The 21548-nt window shown below is 38.8% G+C and overlaps 1 protein-coding gene across 1 annotated transcript; it reads right to left on the bottom strand.

The window, feature by feature from the left end:
* Nucleotides 1-2947: 2947 nt before the first annotated feature.
* On the bottom strand, nucleotides 2948-8132 carry LOC110897405 (chloroplast stem-loop binding protein of 41 kDa b, chloroplastic). Its single transcript, XM_022144156.2, has 10 exons — nucleotides 7860-8132; nucleotides 6339-6473; nucleotides 6152-6238; nucleotides 4839-4929; nucleotides 4644-4698; nucleotides 4486-4546; nucleotides 4183-4404; nucleotides 3981-4097; nucleotides 3819-3908; nucleotides 2948-3240 (listed from the first exon to the last, which is right to left on the bottom strand). Exons 1-10 carry the CDS (start codon nucleotides 7971-7973, stop codon nucleotides 3064-3066), a joined length of 1149 nt encoding a protein of 382 aa, XP_021999848.1. The 5' UTR covers nucleotides 7974-8132; the 3' UTR covers nucleotides 2948-3063.
* Nucleotides 8133-21548: the final 13416 nt, after the last annotated feature.

Genomic DNA, 21548 nt, shown 5'->3' on the forward strand with positions numbered 1-21548 from the left:
GACGATGTGCTGATAATGAAGAACGATTAATGATGTTGTGCTAATTATATAGTGTTGTGCTGATTATATTTTTTGTAATTATTTTTAATTAGTTATAAATAAATATGGTCAAAAAGTCTAAATTACCCCTAAACTAATTTTTTATTGATTGACACTTGTCAATTATGTATTGGTTCTTATGGTTCTTACAAACTTAAGTGTTTGTATTTGATCCCATTCCTACACGTCTTTGCCGGTTCTATAAAAAGAATATTTGTTTTGTTGGAAGACAACACGTGTAGATGTATCATTTTTATAACAACTTTTATGTAGAAAGAGATATGTTTTTGTTTGTATTTTCCACTATAAAAATTTATTGATCACCAATAATAAACAGGTGACCGAATAGGTTAGGTAACCGATATGACATGTGCAAAAACATCTTAGACTAGTGGGTATGGTTCGGCTCATCCCCACGGGGATGAGTCTTCACGTAGGCGCCACGTAGACGGCTCGTGGGGGATGAGCCAAATGAGGGATGGAGGGGGATGGAGGATGGGGCCCCACCTCATTATTTTATAATTTCATATTGTTTAATTTAATAACCAAGTTAATAAAAACTTTATAAAATTTAAAAAACACCACATAAAACAACATAAATAATTTCATTTCATAACATAAAAAAAAATTACATTCCCTAAAAAAAAAAACCGAAAATAAAAAAATAAAAATATTACGAAGGATCCATAGTCGGAGTGTAAGCGGGACTCGAAAAAAATTAGGTTGGTTCGGATTGGGATTATTCGGGTTGGGGTTGTTTGGGTTGGGGTTGTTTGGGTTGAATGGATTCATGTTTGGGAGAGAATGGTATAAAAAATATAGAGTATTTTTATAAAAAAGGATGAGAAATGGAGAAGAATGGGAGTAGAATGAGAGAAAATGGTATAAAAATGGATTGGGATTATGGTATTTATTTAAAAGGAAATTGAATTTTTTTTATTAAAATAGCCGTTAATCAACGGTCCTTTTTTTGAAAAGAGGAGCGGCACACCCGGCGGTGGGTGGCCGTTTGTGAGGGAAGCCGGGCCAGGGGGGCGGTGTGGGGGTCCGGCGCCGGGCCAAGCCGGCCCCCATACATTCCAGTCTTAGGCCAGGGGTGTGGCTTAATGTCACCTTGTCAACAAGGCAAACATAACGTCTCGGGGGCGTCATCGTCTACACCGAGCAAATGAAATGGGGGCGCCATCCTTCTTCCACCATGCTGCTAACGAGCAAAAAAGGGGACGCAGGTGGGCCCATCTCTTTTCAACCAATATTTTTTTTTATTTTGTTTAATAGAAGGGCTTTATTTAAAGGAATGAGCTTTAAAGCCCCCATATGACGTGACGCCTAATTGGATCTAACGTGGCGTGATAAAGCCCCTAGGGATCACACCCTCCAGCCTTATAGAAGTACTAAGATTTCTTATAGAAGTACTAAGATTTCTATTCAGAAGGGGATGACGGCACAGTTTGTTGCCCGTCTACCTGCCATCCTTATGTAATTTCCCTGTTGATTGGAATAAAAATATTTAATTTATTTTATAGCTAGTTATTATAAAATTTAATACTAACCATTTTTTAGGTTTTTTTATTTTAACTTATGCAACCATTGTTTAGGTTTCTTAATCATGTCAAAATGAATGTATTCTAAATCGAAACTAGTGCGATGCTATATAGGTTTACAAATTTTGGTTTGTTCTCGATTTCATTATTTGTTGTTACATGAGCTAAACATATATTTAGATGTTTAAAACGTATCATGATGTGGTGTTCATGTTAGTTGTTGCCAATATCAACCAACTAGTTGAGATAATTTTTAACTAGAGAATTTTGAAGTATATGAATATATATAAAAAAAAGTTAAATGTTCATTTTAGTCCCTATGGGTTGGGCTATTTTGACAGTTTAGTCCAAAGGTTTTATTTTTCGCCTGTGGGTCCAAAAAGGTTTCACCGTTGCCATTTTAGTCCATTGTGTTAACTTCATCCATTATGTTAACGGGAAGGGCAATTAGGTCGTTTTATGTGATTTTGTTAACTAGAAGGGCAATTCGGCAATATAAAATGACCGAATTGCCCTTCTCGTTAACATAAATAATTGATGAAGTTGACCCAGTGGACTAAAATGGTAACAGTGAAACCTTTTTGGACCCACAGACAAAAAATGAAACATTTGAACTAAGCTGACAAAATGACCCAAAACACAGGGACTAAAATGACATTTAACTCTAAAAAAAAAGAAAAGTTGGAAAATAGTTATCTATATAATTGTTTCCGGCTTAAACTATACAAGCTTGAAAACGGGTGTGATGAAGATCATTTGGCTAGGGTCGTCTTTGAGAATTTGGGGACTTTGTTCAAACCCCTTACTAAAGTCATGATAATTGTCAAACAGTCTTGACCAGTTTGACCCGTTTGAACCGATTTTTTGACTCTTTTTTTTTTCTAAAATCATTAGTTAGTTAAAGAAATTACAAATGATAAAGATGGTTCACAATTATAAACACATACATTATTACATATTCTCAAAATTACAAAAATATAATATAAATAGTAAAACTTAAACCGCATGTTTGGTTTACATGACATGTTCCAAGTTTCAAAACGAATAGAACTAAACAGTTAGAACGTCATAATCGAACGGTGAACCAAATCATTCGAATTCGAACTGGTAGACATGCTTCGGTTTGGTTACTTCGGCCAGTTTGAACGATTTCTGAACACCTCTATCCCAATCATCATCATCAATTTGAACCTTTTTATTATTATATAAATATTACACCTTTATTATAGAAACTTTGCTTATTTGACCCAATAGAAGATCAAATACATTTCAGATCCACCATTTTTTGCTTAAATTTGTCAAAATGACACATGTGTAAAGATTAACATAAAATTACAAAAAAAAAAAAAAAAAAAAAAAAAAAATTATTGCAAAGAACAACATTTTCATAGCAATTTGTCAAATGAATTAACAAACCCAACTTTGTTATACAATTACAACTGCTTCATAATCTTTCGATCGATGAGGCAAAACCGTAAAATCAGCTTAAAACAAGACTCTTTTCAAGAATCATATCGTCGGTGGTGAAATCGGCTGCTTTTCTAAACGTTCCTCGGCCAAAATCCAGATTATATGAATCAGTCAAACCTTCAACCAAACTATATTCAGGTATGATCCCCAGCTCCTCCTTTGCTTTCTCCACAGAAGCAAAGAAATGCTGCAACAAATAGTTTCCCAAAACGGGTCGGGTAACAGGTCAAACGGGTAGGTTAGTTTATTTGCTAGGGGTCAAAACCGGACGGGTCATGATAAGTTGATCCAAAACACTTTTTATTAATAATAATTATTAATATTAATATGTCAAATATGTTTATATTATTTCACCATTAATCAAAATATTTAAATAAAATGAGTTAGAATGCATTAAATACACGTTGGGTTACTTTTGACTCGTTTGACTCTTTTTAGCTAATTTTTATATTTGTCATGTTTGATTAGTTTGAGATTAAAATGAACCAAAGTGATTCATAGAAAAGTAAATGGGTCGAAACTGCCACCAAACCTTATAGGACTGGTTGGTCAAACTTGAATTGACCCGTCTATAAGCCGTGGATTACGATGTTGCGATATTGTATAGGGGTGTCCCGTGTCTACGATCGTGTTTGCAAATTGATTATTGTGTTTTCAAATTTTAGAACTTGCCAATGAACGATTGGATTTGAACAATGTTTATATCGATAACAAAAGTCAAACACAAGGTTGACTTTCCTCACGTATATATAAGTTGGTGTTTACCTGGTCCCGGAATGGAAATGCTTTCTTTTTACCGAAATCGAACTCCTTAGGATTATAGTGAATGATCTCGGGCTCAGGGAATCCACCAGCCTGCAAGATTAAATTGTAATATCATGTTATAAATTTTTCGGTTAAAACTATAAAAATTATAACGAAATTTACCTTAGCGCAAGCTCTTGCTAATCCGTCGAAAGTAACATATCTATCGCCCGAAATGTTGTACACTTGTTTGCTTGCTTTTTCGTTCCCCAAAACTTTTATAAAAGCTGTAGCCAAATCCTGCATTTGGTCAACGTTGACTCATCAAGACCGTTTGACTTTTGAAGTCAAACAAAATAATTATTAGTTTTACACTTTTACTAACCTTTACGTGACCGAGTTGGGTTACTTGCAAACCTGCGTTGGGAATGGGGATGGGTCGGCCCGCTTTCAACCTATGGAAAAACCACTCTTCGACAGGGTTGTAGTTCAACGGGCCGTAGATATAAACAGGTCTTACAGAAGTGTAGTTGACACCCTTTGACTCTAGTAAGGCCTCGGTCTCGAGCTTCCCCTTGTGTCGGCTTTTAGGGTCAACCGCATCAATCTATAGCATATTCAATTACATCAACTTGGTTATATGGAATAAGATGAGTAAAAGGTTGTTTAAAAAATGTTGAAAACGGACCTCACGATGTGGTAAAAGATCGGATTTAAGGTAAACACCGGCTGAAGAGCAGTATATGTACCTGTAATTTAGTAAAATATTTAAAAAAATATATATAAATAAAATAGGAAACAAATATAACTTATCATCGTCAGTTAATTCTTATGGTGGTAACTTACTGTTCTAGATTCGGCAGTGCATCTAGTATGGGCTCGACCTCTTCCGCCTCACGCCCTTGGAAATAAATAGTAAAAAGTCAAAATTAATAAAAGTGGTGTGGAGCATGGATTATGAAAATTTGACTATTATAACTTGTGAAAACTTAAACAATGATCATCATAATGTAAAGATAAAAACTCTAGGATTTTACACACCATTTATATCATAGACAACATCAAAACCTTCAGCAGCAAGGCTGGTCCTCACAAAATCATAATCCTTCCTATCTCCTTTCAAGTGCAATATCTACAACATGAAACACCTCATAATTATATTATATTATATTATATACTATAACTATAATACAATTATCAACCCACATGAGCAGTGGTATAACAATTTTTATTATTAGTTTTTTTTAAACATTTTTTACTATTTTTATTACAATTTGTTTGAACATATTTTGTTTTATTCTTATAACTTATAAGATACGATAGCTACCCTTTTCGTTATTCTAATAATGCAGTGTGACAATATTTACCCTTTTCGTCATTCTAATAATATAATGTTACGATGTTTACCCTTTTCTTTATTCTAATAATAAAATGTAATGCTTATAGAACTCTAAATATATGGTTGCAACGTGCTTATTTTGGTCTAACTTTAAATAAAAGTTTAGTTCAAAATCGAACAGGTCAAGTATAATTGATTTTGTTTCTTTAATGTGATGAAGCAAACTGATACCGTTCGAACAACTATAGGTAGCGATGCCACTATCGTTTTTTTATGGTTTATAGTATAAATTTCGTTCATATCTAGTATTCGAAATAGAGTGTTCTTTTGGTATCGTAACCTTTAGTGAATGTCAGTGTTGTAACAATACCATAATGAACTGAAATGATACCATCGAATCCCCCCCACCCCCACACACACACAAAGGTACGGGGAAGTTGACTAGTTACTTACGAAAAACTAGTTTTATAACATGCAAAATATAATAACTTGTTTTTACATATGATCAAGAAACCTTTTACTCATAACTTGGATTAACAATTATTACTAGACTCTAGTATGGACGCTCCGCTTGCGGTATGCGCTTATAATGTATTGGCGCTCGGGTGGCAAAAGTGAAAGTGCACTAATTTTAACGTTATTTTACTAATTTCGTGAACATAACATTAAAAGGGGGATGGTTAATCATGCATCATGTGGTGCGTTGATAGCCGAAAGACAAGGGAGTACATGCACTTATCGGCCTTTGTCTTAATTGCTGAGTGTTATGTGCCTTATGTCCAAGGCTTGATGCAAAACTACTATCGAGCCGGGGGTCTCACTGGAAGCAGCCTCTCTATTCCTATGGGGTAGAGGTAAGGCTGTCTACATCTTACCCTCTTCAGACCCTACGTTAGCTTTGCTATTGGTGAGATTTATTGAGTATGATGATGACTAGACTCTAGTATGTGTTTGTTTACAATTTTAAAATGGAATTATAATTTGTTTTTCTTACATTATGCAACTCTTAACAAACCTTGGATTTAAAAGCATTGTAAGCATCTTCTGCTTCACCAGGCAAGGGTTGTGTGACGGGCGCTTTTCCTCTAGTAAACAGAGTTACCTGCATACAATAAAACAACAGTCCAAAGTTTATCAATGGATTTCATGACATTATAATGTGTGAAGTTGCAATATTGATCATGTAAAATGTAAAAGTTAACCTGATGGCCTTCTTCGACAAGTAGTCTTGAAAGAAAGATTCCGATGAAGCGAGTGCCTCCCATTACAAGAATTTTCTTGGAGCTTGATGCCGTCACATTCAATGCTCCTTTCGGTTGACATACTTTCCTCTTATACTGAAATTATAACTCAAATGGCATTGTTCATACGAAGCTCATTGACTCTTATATGGACAAGAAACGGCCCAACTTAAAACGGACATAAGTTGTGAAATTGAAGTTTGTACACGTATAATGGATAAAGATCAACGACTCAGCAAAGACAAAGGGAGTATATGTGTTATTCAGTTAGGAAATTTGGGAATGATGAGAAAAACTGAACCAGTTGATAAACATGTTGTTCAGTGATGGATCTTCATAACCGATTTGGGTGGTTCGGTTACACTTATACATGTATAAGGAACCGTAAAAAAGCAAACCAATATACATGAAGAAGATCATGAGTTCCTATGGCATAGTTTCACAATTCACCATAGCAACAAGGGCGGATCGCGCGGGGTCCCGGGGGGGGGGGGGGGTCCTGGCCCTCGGTTTGAAAAAAAATGAAAAAAATTAGTGGAAATCTTGTATAATTTGGGAAAATATTGTGAGAATCTACCAAAAGGAACCCTTGGAAAAGAATTTCTGGATCCGCCACTGCATAGCATGTTAAACAAACATCATTTTCCAACTACAGAACCAAGTCCAAGAACCAGTGTTGCAAGAATCGCTAGGCGCTAGTCGGTCGGTGCCGCAGTGGCAAAGCTTGAGATTTCCGACCAGGGGGTCGAAAACGTATATACCCAAAAATTTCTATAAATCGGGGGGTCGAAAACGTATATACCCAAAAATTTCTATACGAAAACTACATACTCTCCACTGCTGAGCGAAAAGTTCGGGGGGTTGGCCGCCCCCTCCCGCCCCCATTATCCTTCGCCCATGGTCGGTGGGGTACCGACTAGCAGTTAATCGTGATTAATAGGGATTAATCGGATTTTTATATGTAGTTTTTAAAGTAGACATATTTTAACCCCTCATTGACCCATTTTTTAAAGTAACTGACGAGAATTTATAAGGTTTGGTCGAAATTTGACCGGAATCTGGCCAGAATAGGACTGTCTAGCGATTAATCAGTGAACCTCCGATTAGTGATTAATCGGAGACTAGTCGGGATTTTTACAACCATGCCGAGAACACAATAAGCTTTTCGAAATACAAAACTAAACAAAAAATTCATTGATAAAGAGATTCTGTTTCCCTTCTGTTTGAGTTCAAAGTAACAATTTTTACAGTTGAAGATTGATCTTGATTATGCAAAAAATCTGACACCAACATTCTTTCATATTTAATCATCACAACTATTCCAAGATTCCAAATTTAACAAATGATTTGGGGGTTAATTACTCCAATGTTTGTATCTTTTTCAAGATTATCAAAAGCATGATCATAACAATATCAAGAGTCACAATTTAACACATAATTCATCAAGGGTAATTTAGAAGGATTAAAAGGGGTGAAAAGTACCTGAACAGAGGTGGTGAATTTGGTCCCACAAAAGGTGGATTGAGATGATGAAATGAGTGAGACTGAAGAGGGTAACTTGAAGTTTTGCTGCAGTGTTGCAACACTGGCTGCCATTGTCACTGCTCCTCCTGAAGAAGATCAAGATGAAGGGTGTGTTTAATGATGGTGTGAAGATCATATCTTGTGTTGTTGTTTGTGAGTCTCAGTTTAGGATAACAAATGACCCCACCTTTCTTCTTTCGGTTATATCCATGAACTACACTCTCAACCATATCTTTGTTTTCTAGGTTGCTACAAAACAAATATTCACACACTTTTGAAATTATTTTATTAATATAATAAACATTATAATTAATTACTAACTGGCCATTAATTTACCTTTAAAAGCACGCGGCAGGTAAACGTGTAACAAGCTGTCCCATAATAGGATTTTAGATTGTAAAACTGATCTTACTAAAACAAAGCTTTGGGGATCTTACTAAAACAAAGCTTTGGGTCCTGAAGGTCGAATAAATAGAAATTTTTAATTATTTGAAATAACTTGTAAAATATGCCTTATGTTTTGGCCATAGTTATTAAAGGCATTAAGCACACTCAAGACGCATAGGCCTTGCCTGGGGCCTAGGCGCAAAGCGCAAAAAAAGCTAGGGCCTGAGAAAAATTAAACGCATAATTGAAAAAAATTAAAAATGTATTATATATTAGAAAAGGAATACTATTTTTCAAATAAAATAAAGCTATTAAAAAAAAAAAAGTTTCTTGTGGTAATGAAAAAAAGGTGGGACATATGAGCCAAATCATTGATCTGGTACTTATGTAACTTTCTGTCAGGCGATATGCCACATACACATACATACATACACACACGAGAATCTATTAATTAGGTCGTATGTAATGGGGCGCGGTGAAGGCCATAGCGCCGGTATGGAGCCCCCCACACCGCCCCCCCCCCCCCCCCCCAGCGCCATGATCAAAAAAAAAAAAACCGGCGTGAAAAAATTCGCGGCGCGAGGAAGAAGGGGATTTGTTCTCCATTTTCCACTTTGGTCCCTGCATTTTACAATTTGGTCCCTGCATTAAAACACTTTGGTCCCTGCATTTTACACTTTGGTCCCTGCATTTTACACTTTGGTTATGATGAGGTAGGGCTTTATGACTACGGCCTCAAGCCCCATAAAGCCCCGGGGTGACGTGGCATGCCACATGGCGCATAACGCCCCTTTGGGGGCTTTATGACTACACATGGCCTAAGGCCTTAAGGGTTGAGATATGCTAATGCCACTTACAAGATACATCGATTATTTAGAAACAATCGCCGTAGCTATGAATGTTAGAAACAATCGCCGTAGCTATGAATGTTATAAACAGTCTTTTTGTCATCTAGCCCTTAATTGAACTGCATGTAGACTGTAAAAAAATATTGATAACATTCTGATATTACTAACACTAACCAAATTACTTGAAAAATATCTACCAAACCCCATGATATTAATTAAAAATTATAGGCCTTAGCTAGACAACCCTCAAGTTATTTTGACACCTTGACTTAATATACGACTCATATAGTATATACGAACACTTTTATGCGAACTCTTTTAACCTTTTATTGAACGAAAAATTTCTTTTAATCTTTGTCTTCTGTGGGACTTGAACCCAAGACCTCCTCCCTCCCTCCCAAACCAAGGTGTTTAAAGGTGTTTTATACGAGTTATATAATACAAGTTGTTTTATACAACCAATATATATTATACAACCATCCCTTACGTTTCATTCCACCGTCTGAGGTTCTATATGACCAATACAAACTATACGACTCATATGTATGGTGTCAAATTAACCTTTTTAAACACTAACACCCAAATATTCACACCCCATGAAAAAAATTTATGGGTCCACTACTGTACATGATAAATGATATATTTTTAATATTTCTACCGATAGAGTTTGAAACACGTTGGAAGACTTATTCTTCGTTCATAAAACATCATACAAGTACTTCCTTGATTCTCCTCGTTCATAAAATTTCCATAGCTTTTGCAGTTATGCATAAAGAAACAGAGGAGAAATATCTTTGGGCATTAAATTGTTTAAAATCAACTCTTGATGAGAGCGTTCAACCACGTGTTATAGTTACGGACAGGGAGTTAGCTCCGATGAATGCATGCGAGAAAGTTTTTCTGAATGCTACCAAGTTCGTTCATGACCCAAGATACTAATGGACAATGTTTTTTTTTGACAACCTTTTAAACACACCAAACTATGATTTCATGGGGTTGAACAAATATATTGTCGGACGGGGTTCTTTCTCCAATCCTACAAGTGCGTCGGGTTATGATTTCATGGAGTTGAACCAAGATCAAATATCACAAGTGATACACGAATATATTGATCTAATTTCAAAAATCTTCCATGTGTATGTTACACGCATACATAACGTGTTAGGTGATGGGAATTGTGAGTTTCGGGGAAACAACTTCTGCTCTCGGGTACGGTAAAGATGAATGGTTATTTATTCGGAGATCGCTGATGGAAGAGCTAGTGGAGTTTAGAAATAAGTACACTAAGGCTTTCTGTGGTTCATTTGAAAATGTGTTTACGTCCTTGGCTTGGTCAGAGTTGAGGGTTGCACCAAAAAAACACTAGATGATTATGTCAGAGGCTGGATTCTTGATGGCGAACAAGTTTAATGTGGTCATTCATTTTTTTAATCTAGAGAAAAAAAGAAACAATTGGTTTTTCGCTTTAGAGATGCACTCACCAGTTCCCAAGGAAAAAAGAAATAAATACAATTGCACATATGAATGGCGACCATTTTATAATGGTAGAAATGTAGAATTGCAATGAGAGTATCCAATTGCCATCACAAACAACCTACGCATATTAAAGAGAGAAAATGATGCAGTTGAAATGGAGAATATATTTGAATCACGTCAAAATATTTGAAAATGATGCTACATATTCTGTTATAGATTAAAACTTGATATGTAAACATTGAAATGATAATAATTTTGTAAGAAGGTAATTATTTTTTTATAGCTTTTGTTACTACTATAAATATAATTGATAAATAATATCAATTAAAAACTAATAATAAATAATAAATATTACTACTACTAATAATAATAACAACAACAAATAAAAAAATACATACATTATTTATTAACTAGTTATAAAAGTAAATAATAAACGAATAATAAATAATAATTATTAAACAAAAGATTAAACAACAGATAACTAAAAAGTAAAACAGACTAAAAACAAAACAAAACTTATAGATTAATGTGATGTTTTTATAGGTTGATGGTATTATTAAAGAGTAGGGTGTATAAAAACCGGTTAAAAAATCAGTTTCGGTTTTTTCCTCAGTTTCGATCCTAAATTAGGTTTTTTTTACACCTCTAGGTGTATTCACTAGGGCTGTTCAAATCGCTCGTTGCTCATCGTTCGCTCGCCGATCGCTCGGAAAACGCTCGGAATATGCTCGCTCGATTTGGTTCGGTTTGCAAACGAGCCAAACATGAGCAAAGGTTCGCTTGGCTTAGCTCGGTTCGGTTCGAATTAATTTTTATTAATTTATTACATATATAATTATATATGCACACACAAATTACATGTATATCATATTTTATACATACCGCTCTATTAGATTTGGACCACTATATTCAAATATACAATTATATTTGTCCATACCAGCCTAATCAAACCAATAAAAATTTTAACACCAGATTTAAAACTAAAACTCTAAGTCGTGAAGCAACAATATCTGACATCTTTCTCTCATCAATCGTCAGTTGTCATTCGTCTCTAGCTTTCACCATAAGCCACAATGCGACCAATTGTTCTTTGTTGTATATTCATCGCCTCACATACTGTCACACCCCGATTTCCACGTGTCTCACCGGTGGGGCCGGTGGGGGATTATCGTGACGTAGTTGGCAACAATATAGTCAAACCACACAATTATGTGAATGCACAGCGGAAGCATAAAGATAAATATAATTCAACCATTGATTGTAATAGCGAATGTATCACAAATAGTCGAATGGTATCTACAGGGGGGTCAAAATAATAAAAATATTGTTCAACAGACAAGGCATCTAAAGTTTGCGAGACTCTTAAAGATGCTAAGGAGCTATAGCCAGCCGATTTCGTCAAGTACCTGCATTTAGTCTTTTTGGGAAAATACGTCAGTTTACACTGGTAAATACATTCAACCGACACTTTTGTAAAATGTTTATTAAAATTGATTTGAATGCACGAGGCACAAACTCTTTTATAACTTGGGATAATTTATAATTAAATCTTGTAAAGAATTACATGTTTGCTATGCGTTCGGTCGCCCGGGTCGTGCCGGGTTAAAGTTTAATAGACACACCACATAGCGTAAAACCGAGGTGGGTAAACCATCAGTTACACCTTTAGTTAATATAGACACAATGCCGGGTGTACGCCTACACCCGGATGTCGAGGTCGTGGCCATTTCGTAAAATGATGCCAAGGATATCCGGGACATGGTCATTAAGCCCCCAAAGGCGTTAAGCCAATAAAACAAGTTTTAAACGGGTCACATCGATAATACCCAACTACAAATGAGTTGGGGTCAATTGCCCGACCAAGCGGTATTTTAGTTACCGTAACCCAAGCCCGTATAACGGAAAATAAGTTAAAAGTATTTACCTTTGCAAGTATTGTCCTTAATTGATTAAATCACAGATATCTTTTACTGGGCTCCTATTCTGGAACGAAGGTTTTAAAATAACCTATTAGAATCTTAACGGGTCTTTATATTAGCCGTAGCCTAGACCGGTCAGTTTCAAAGGATAGATACGGTTTAATCGCGTGAAAGGCGAAAACCGGGAATGGAGTGTGATTCTGACCCAACAAGTTTGAAGGCTTGTTTATATGGGTTTGATATTCACACTCTGGATTTTGGGGTCAAAACAATATGGTTTGACCCGTATCGGCTAATTTATGTAAACTAGTTACATAAGCCGAACCGTGCGCGCAAAAAGGCACAACGGGTGACCGTAAGAGTCCTACACTGTTTTCCTAAGTCAATATACTTTAAAGAGGTTGTGGTATCAGTAGGATACCTTCCATAATGCCCGTAACGAGTTTAAGTTGATATTATGCCCCGTAGGGGTATTTCGGTCTTTTTAAAGATTAAGAAGAGGTTTTTAGAGTTCTACAGGAAATCTGAGTTTTCCGAACAGTTTATAAAGTCTAAAATACTTTATTTATTATTTAAAATCAGTAGCAACTGGAATCGGGTCAAAAGACCTCGTAGAACTCAATTTATGGCCAAAAAGGGCGTATTCGGTATTTACCGAACCGATGCCATAACCGCAGGTTATGAGCAGGTCAAAAATAATTAAAAATCTTTAAAATTCCCCAAATATTATTTTACAACAGTGAGTAAAAGGTTTGGTGACGAAATCTTGGTTTAGGTAGGCGTTATGCTAATTGCGCTGTTTATTACTAAAGTTTCCTTTAATTGCGCTATTTAGCATAACTCCTATTCTAGACCTCGGATTGACGTGAAACTTTAGGGACATGCTTAGAATTTAGTAGGCAAGGTTATGGTCCCTTCACGTGTCCGAAATACTCGTTTTATTTTAAAAAGGGCGTTACGGTCAACTTTTAAGCACTTAACGGAAAGGTGTAAAATACTTGGACAAACGACGAACCGGTCACAGAGGGTGATACCATCACGTGACCTGGTCCTAAGAGAGTCCTAAGGCATATCTACATTGCACTAAAACGGGTCAGAACTGAAGTCAAAGCAAAAGTCAAAGTTTTGCGACTTTCGGCTCCGAACCGGGTCAATATAGCAAATGGCCGGATCAAACAAGCTTAGATGTGTTAATATACTTATTATCATGTTTTATGAGTGTTCAAACAGGTTGCATACCATCTACATTACAGATTATATGTAAAATCGCAAAATAGCTTTCTGTTGACTTTTTCTAAGCATGTTTGACTCGTTATTTGAACTAGTTAGAGTGGCGATCAGAGGGAACCCTTTTAAGGGTTTATTACCCACATAAATACCAACACATAACTATCTTTGATTCGACAAATCACTGGACCATTCGTGATTTATCGCAAAGTCAATCGTTAATTACGACGGATTGACTTTTAAGCAAAACTAAGCAAAAACTAAACCACAAAAGAGTTAGAGAACTTACAGAAGCTTGCGCACGACTTAGGACGATATAAGAACACTTGAGAGCTTCAGGAATGATCAGAAGATGTGTTTTGAGGTGTGTTTCAATTGTGAACTAAGTATGGCCTTTTATAGCAAAGTTTGGTGCACAAGATCATTGCAACACATCCTACATTGCTCATGGATGATCAGCAGGTGTCCTAAGGTGCTAGGGGTCAAGTAGAGGGCGCCCATGCTTCATTGATTGCTCACAAGTTCGTTTATAAGCCAAATCATTGAATCTGCCCATGCTTTCTGCATCTGTGTGGTTCACGCGGCCCGCTTGAAAGTTCATGCATCTTGTACGCGGGCCGCCTGAGTTTTCATATCAGAACGCGTAACTGCAGGAGGCTCGCGGCTCGCATCAACTTACCCAAGACCTTTACGCGGCCCGCGTTAGGTCTAATTTCCAAGATTTTTGAATCTTTTGTAATGATTAACGAAATCTTCGGTAATTAATAACCTGACCTTTCGGGTTTGAAGGGGTAACTTTGCGATATGGCCCTCGGTTAATTACAATTAAGGGCCTCGTGCCATTTACCCGTACTGTTAAGTCCCTGGTTAGTTTAATTACTATCCGGAAAGCCTTGACTTTCATTGTTGATGCTTTTAACCCCTCACGTACGAATTTGATCATAACTTTCTCGTTTTAAAACGGAACTTCGCGGAATTTATATAGTACATTCTAGTGAGCGTATTTTACTGTTACAAAGCCTCGGGTTCGTCAAAGGGTCACTCAGAGGTATAATTAAACATGTTGACACAGTTAACCCCTGCAGCTTGTAATCTCTCACTTTCTTCCGCGTTTCGCTTCCGTACGATCCATTATTTATTCGTTTGAAGGTACGAGCATCGTTTAGGGTTATTATACAGTATATTTACCCTTTGTTGACATTTATAACCCTCGAATTTACATACTTTCAAGGTTTGTCAACATTAGTCCTTTATTTAATTTTTAACGCCACGTGTAAACTCATGACACGTGTCAACACATTATTGGACACAAAATTTCGAGGTGTTACATCCTCACCCCCTTAAAATAAATCTCGACCCGAGATTTACTCAAACAAATAAGGGTATTTCTCTTTCATCGTGGCTTCAACTTCCCACGTGAATTCGGGACCTCTACGGGCATCCCACTTGACCTTTACTATAGGTACATGCTTCCTTCGAAGCTTCTTCACCTGTCGATCTTCAATCGACAAAGGTTTCTCCATAAATTTCAAGCTCTCATCTATATAGACATCTGTGTGTGGGATCACCAATGATTCATCAGCGAAGCACTTCTTTAGATTGCAGATGTGGAACACATTGTGAATTCCATTGAGCTCCTCCGGTAAGTTTAGCTTATAGGCAACGGACACGATACGTTCGATAACCTCGAAGGGTCCTATGTATCTCGGGCTCAGTTTGCTCTTCTTACCGAAGCGCATCACCCCCTTCCAGGGTGATACTTTTAGTAACACTTTTTCACCTACCTCGAAGTGAAAATCCTAACGCTTTGGATCAGCGTAACTTTTCTGCCTATCTCGGGCAGCCTTGAGACGCTCTCGAATCTGGACAATCTTGTCCGTTGTCTCGAAAACTATCTCTGGTCCTGATAATTGGACCTCTCTGACTTCCGCCCAACAAACAGGCGATCTACACTTTCTACCGTATAATGCCTCGAAAGGCGCAGCCTTTATGCTGGTGTGGTAGCTATTGTTGTATGAGAATTCGATTAGTGGTAAGTTCTTATCCCAACTACCACCCAAATCGATAGCACATGCGTGTAGCATGTCTTCCAACGTTTGAATAGTACGCTCACTCTGACCGTCTGTCTGAGGATGGTAAGCCGTACTAAAGTTTAGACGTGTGCCCAAAGATTGCTGGAAACTTTTCCAGAAATGTGACGTGTACCTAGTATCCCTATCAGAGATAATAGACACAGGTATGCCATGTAAGGCTACAATCTTATCAACATATAGCTGGGCTAACGTATCGGAGCTATAAGTCTCCTTGTTGGGCAAGAAATGAGCTGACTTAGTCAGTCTATCGACTATAACCCATATTGTGTCATTTCCCTTGCTCGTCTTGGGTAACTTGGTGATAAAATCCATAGTTACACATTCCCACTTCCATTCAGGAAGTTCAGGCTGTTGTAGCAAGCCAGACGGCTTTTGATGCTCAGCCTTGACTTGCGCACAAGTCAAGCATTTGGCTACATAAGCGGCTACAGACTTTTTCAAGCCTATCCACCAATAATTTGCCTTTAGATCCTGATACATTTTATCTGCTCCAGGATGGACAGAATATTTGGAACTATGGGCTTCTTGGAGGATAACATCTCGTAATCCTCCATAAATAGGAACCCATATTCGCCCATTCAATCTCAAAATTCCATCCTTGCTAAGAGTTAACTGCTTCTCAATCACTCCCAGCTTCTCCTTAGCATAGTTAGCTTCCAACACAGCTTCTCTCTGTGCAGCTAACACCCTTTCAATCAGATTATTCTTTACTTCAATGCTCTTAGCATTGATTCGGATGGGTTTCACCCTTTCTTTCCTACTCAGGGCATCAGCGACTACATTCGCCTTGCCGGGATGATATCTGATTTCACAATCATAATCATTTAAGGTTTCCATCCAACGGCGTTGCCTCATGTTTAATTCCTTCTGATTAAACAGATGTTGAAGGCTCTTGTGATCTGAATAGATCACAAACTTGATTCCGTACAGATATTGCCTCCACAGTTTTAGTGCGAACACAACGGCACCCAGCTCCAAGTCATGGGTGGTGTAATTCTTTTCGTGCACCTTTAACTGTCTCGAAGCATAGGCAATAACCTTGCCTTTTTGCATGAGCACACACCCCATGCCAGTGTGTGATGCATCGCAGTAAACTACGAACTCCTCGGTACCTTCCGGTAGTGTCAGCACAGGAGCGTTGCTCAGCTTTTGCCTTAGAATATCAAAGGATTCTTACTGCTTAGGGCCCCAAGCAAATTTTATCTTCTTCTTGGTTAGAGAAGTTAAGGGCGCAGCAATCCTTGAAAATTTTTCAATAAATCGCCTGTAGTATCCTGCTAACCCCAGGAAACTACGGATCTCTGTAGGTGTCTTTGGCTCTTGCCAATTCATGACCGCCTCTACCTTAGCGGGATCCACCTGGATACCACGCTCGCTGACGACATGTCCAAGAAATTGGACTTCTCGAAGCCAGAATTCGCATTTAGAGAATTTGGCATAGAGTTTCTCGCGATGCAGCAATTTGAGAATACAACGGAGGTGTTTCTCATGGTCAGCTTTGTTCTTTGAGTAGATAAGAATGTCGTCAATGAATACGATGACGAATTTGTCTAAGTACGGCTTGCAGACGCGATTCATGAGATCCATGAACGCAGCCGGTGCATTTGTGAGCCCGAAAAGCATCACTAGGAACTCATAGTGACCGTATCGAGTCCTAAATGCGGTTTTATGTACGTCTTCATCTCTGACTTTCAGCTGATGGTAGCCCGACCTTAAGTCGATCTTTGAGAAATAACTAGCCCCTTGCAACTGATCGAACAAATCATCGATCCTCGGCAAGGGATATCTATTCTTTATCGTGACCTTATTAAGTTCACGATAGTCGATGCACAGACGCATCGATCCGTCCTTCTTCTTAACAAACATGACAGGTGCTCCCCAGGGAGATGAACTAGGTTTGATGAAACCTTTCGTTAACAGTTCATCCAGCTGGGTCCTCAATTCCTTCATTTCGGTTGGTGCTAGCCTGTAAGGTGTTCTAGCAATAGGAGCTGCTCCAGGGATGATATCGATCCTGAATTCCACTTGCCTATCTGGTGGCAACCCAGGTAGATCTTCGGGGAAAACTTCTAGATACTCCGAAATGACGGGAATGTCTTCTATCTTTGGTTTGGGCTTTTCAATAATCACCTATGCCATGTAGATGACACAGCCTCTTTTTAAACATCTTGAAGCCTTGAGCATAGTTACGTTCTCGGGCAATCCGTACTGCGTATCTCCTCGAATGGTAAGCGATTCACCAGTCGGAGTCTTTAGCACTATATGTTTTCTGTTGCAGACGATCTGGGCCTGGTTGTGGGATAACCAGTCCATACCCAGAACTATGTCAAAACCAGCCAGTTTGAAGGGAAGTAGAGATAGAGGAAAAGAGTGGTTCTTAATGGATATCACACATCCATCTAATATAGTGGAGACGGTTTCTACCGTGCCATCTGCTAGTTCTACCTCGTAATTCACATTTAAGGTTTTGACAGGCATATTCAGCAATTCGCAAAATTTTTGGTCTACGAAGGACTTATCAGCGCCTGAATCGAAAAGTACTCTTGTAAAGATATTATTTACGAGAAAAGTACCTGTGATTACGTTATCGTCTTGCAAGGCTTCCTTCACGTCCATCTTGAAGACTCTAGCATTGCTCTTCTTGGTTTCTTCAGGCTTCTTGGCGTATTTGGGGCAGTTGCTTTTAATGTGCCCCTTCTCGTTGCAGTTATAGCAGGTCGCATCTTTTATCTTCTTGCAGTCCACAGTCTTGTGGTCCTTGGACTTGCACAGTCCACAAGTATACGACCTCGACTGGGACTGTGAGTTCGACCCAAGCCTACATGTCCCAAAGTGATACTTCTGACAGTTTTTGCACTTGGGCTTCTCTCCAGATTGCTGCCCATCTTTCCTCAACTCTGACCCTCTCTTGCCATCACCGTTCCCATGGTGTTTCTTGCCCGACCTTCGTGAGGTATCGTCCTCACGCTTCCTCTTCTCGGCCTCTTTGTTCCTCAGCGATCGTTGTCGGACCGCATCCTGAGTGTGGGACAAAGATAAGTCGGTCACAGACCTGAAGGTCGTTGGCCGAGAGGCCTTCACGCTTGCCTAAATCTCGGGGGCTAACCCACCAATGAAACGAGCGATTCTCTTTGGCTCCGGGGTTACCAGATATGGAACCAAACGAGACATCGTGTTGAAGCTCGTTAGGTAAGCTTGGTAGTCGAGGTTTGTCATCACCAATGCTATAAAATCGGATTCTATCTTTTCCACCTCATGTTGAGGGCAGTAATTTTCTTTGATGAGAGAAATGAATTCCTCCCACGTCATGCTGTAGAGCACAGTCTTTCCCGAGGCCTGAACCAACGCCCTCCACCAAGCCAGGGCCTCGCCCTTAAACGATTGCGACACAAACTTTACCACGTCCCTTTCCGCACAGCCACTGATGTCCACCACGGTGTCCATCTCATCCAGCCATGTCATACAATCGACGGCGCCTTCTCCCCCGTGAAGTCTCGGGGTTTACAAGACACAAAGTACTTGTAGGTGCAACCCCTGGCACGGGATGCATCAGTATACTCCCTTTCACGACGAACACTGTTTTCATTGGACGAGTGATTATCGTCGTCCTTTTTGGGCTTGGACAGTAGTTTGCTGTGGGGTTTTGAGTGTGTTTTCGGCTTGGAGAGTGGTTTGGATACAGTTCTGCTCCGAGATTCGGTATATTGTCGATCTAGAGTTGCCTGAACAGCGTTGTCGACAAGAGCTTTTAATTGAGCGCCCGTTAAATGTACTTGGGCGTTATTATATTTGTCTTCACTCGTATGACTATTTTCTCCATTAGGATCCGCCATGGTAACTTGAATCTGTTACAGAAGATAACGAAAATTTTATTTTAGGAGTTTATTATGGAATTGTCTTTTATGGCAATTCATTAACCATGGTAACAGAGACCATATCTGGTTAATTTGTTACTCACTTTTATTTAGGATTTGAACATACTTATCCTAATTACAAATAATATTGCTAGTGGCATAAAAGCCTAGTCACGAGGACATTATTATAATATTAGCCGAGATTACAGAGAATCAAGGTATGAAGGTTTGAACCGTAGTTCTCTTACCCTTTCTGACAGGGAGTCATAGACCACCACTGTCTTTTGTCTTATTTGACAATAATTATGGCCCGTAGGCACTACATCTCTAATGGATGTTTAATAAAGTTGGCCCGTAGGCACTACATCGCTAATGGATGTTTAACAAGTGATCACCTTTATTGATGATTTAACCCATGATTTACAAATCATTAATTTGGGCTCTGAAATCCTTTTAGAGGATTCTTGCATAAGAATGGCGTGCGCAATTTTAACGAATCACATCTGCCATGAATGTTAACATGTTCACAGAGGTTAACAGGGAATCTGAATCTTTTAATTAGGTCTTACCATCTTGGCCGGATCTTAAAAGACACCTGGCTAGGTTTCACTCTTAAGATTTTTTATTTAGGCAGATCAAATTAAAAGGAATGATTTTGATTTATTTCATATATAGTAAGAACAAAATGAAATTCATAACATAACATTCCATAACTTCAAATACGATTACACGCTGCCCTAAACGGGACTTTTAAACAAGTACCTAACTACAAAGAGGTTAATAAAGAGACAAGTCCACGCAGGGACCAATACAAGATAAGTGTCCGCACAGGGACTATAAGGATAAGTCCACGTAGGGACTGAGATATGATAAATGTCCACGCAGGGACTAAATTGCAAATACAATATTACATAAGGAGACTAGTGGTCTCGTTTCTTCTTCTTGCCCTTCAATAGGTTTGCTAGACCTTTAAGGAATCCCCTGTTGTTCTTTCGTTCTTCCTCAAAATCCCGTTCCACACGAGTTAAGCGGTGGAGGATTTCTTCTTGTTCAGGAGGAGAGAAACGTGGTTGTGGCGCCGGTTGCGGAATTGGAGGTCTAGGAGGTGCTGGATACCCATGAGCTGAGTAGTCCGGTATTCCCATGTTTCCAAGAGCTCCGTCGGGATAGCGGGCATTATACCTAGCCGCTATCACATATGGGTCGCGATCATAGTTGTAATTGTAATGTGCATGCGACGACGGTTCGAACGGGTTGTATGCCGTTGGACCCGTGTACGCAGGTATTGGGTGGTCATACCCAAATGGTGGCGAAGATGGTGCAACTGGTGCGGAGTTCGCCTCTTATACTGGACTTGAAGGTCCTTCTTCAGGTACTGACGGATAGTGACTAGCACTCGAGTGGCGAGGGGTGCTAAAATGAAATTCCCCTCCTCGGGTAGACATCCGTGCGCCTGATCTTCTACGCCTTGGCGGATCTGGAACTACTGGTTGAACCGGTGGCGGTGGTGGTGGCGTAACTGCCACGAAACGTGGATCCTCGGAGGGATCTTGCTGTTGTTGCTGCTCGTGTTGCGATGTCTGATGGGAGGGTGTGAAGTACCACTCGTGCTGGTTGAACAACGCTTGAAAGCTATCTGGCCCTTGATAAGGTGTGCCATGAAAGGAAGATCCATCAGAGATCTCGATAGGATGTGTGCGCGTACCACGAGCAGGTTCTATGGGATCTGTGTCCTCGTCCATATGGTCTTCTGAGAAGTAATCTGCTGGGTTAAACTGGCTTCTGAAGTAAGGAGTGGGATCGTCAAAAGCACGGTGCGATACCGAACGCTGCAGAGGTATGT

The sequence above is a fragment of the Helianthus annuus genome, chromosome 13 (genome assembly GCF_002127325.2).
Source record: "Helianthus annuus cultivar XRQ/B chromosome 13, HanXRQr2.0-SUNRISE, whole genome shotgun sequence".
NCBI classification, from domain to species: Eukaryota; Viridiplantae; Streptophyta; class Magnoliopsida; order Asterales; family Asteraceae; genus Helianthus; species Helianthus annuus.

Coding starts and splice junctions, on each gene's coding strand:
- LOC110897405 (XM_022144156.2), bottom strand. CDS start 7,973: ATGGCAGCCAGTGTTGCAACACTGCAGCAAAACTTCAAGTTACCCTCT. Junction 4,699..4,838: donor TGTTGTCTATGATATAAATG/GTGTGTAAAATC, acceptor TTTATTTCCAAG/GGCGTGAGGCGGAAGAGGTC. Junction 3,909..3,980: donor TAGCAAGAGCTTGCGCTAAG/GTAAATTTCGTT, acceptor TTAATCTTGCAG/GCTGGTGGATTCCCTGAGCC.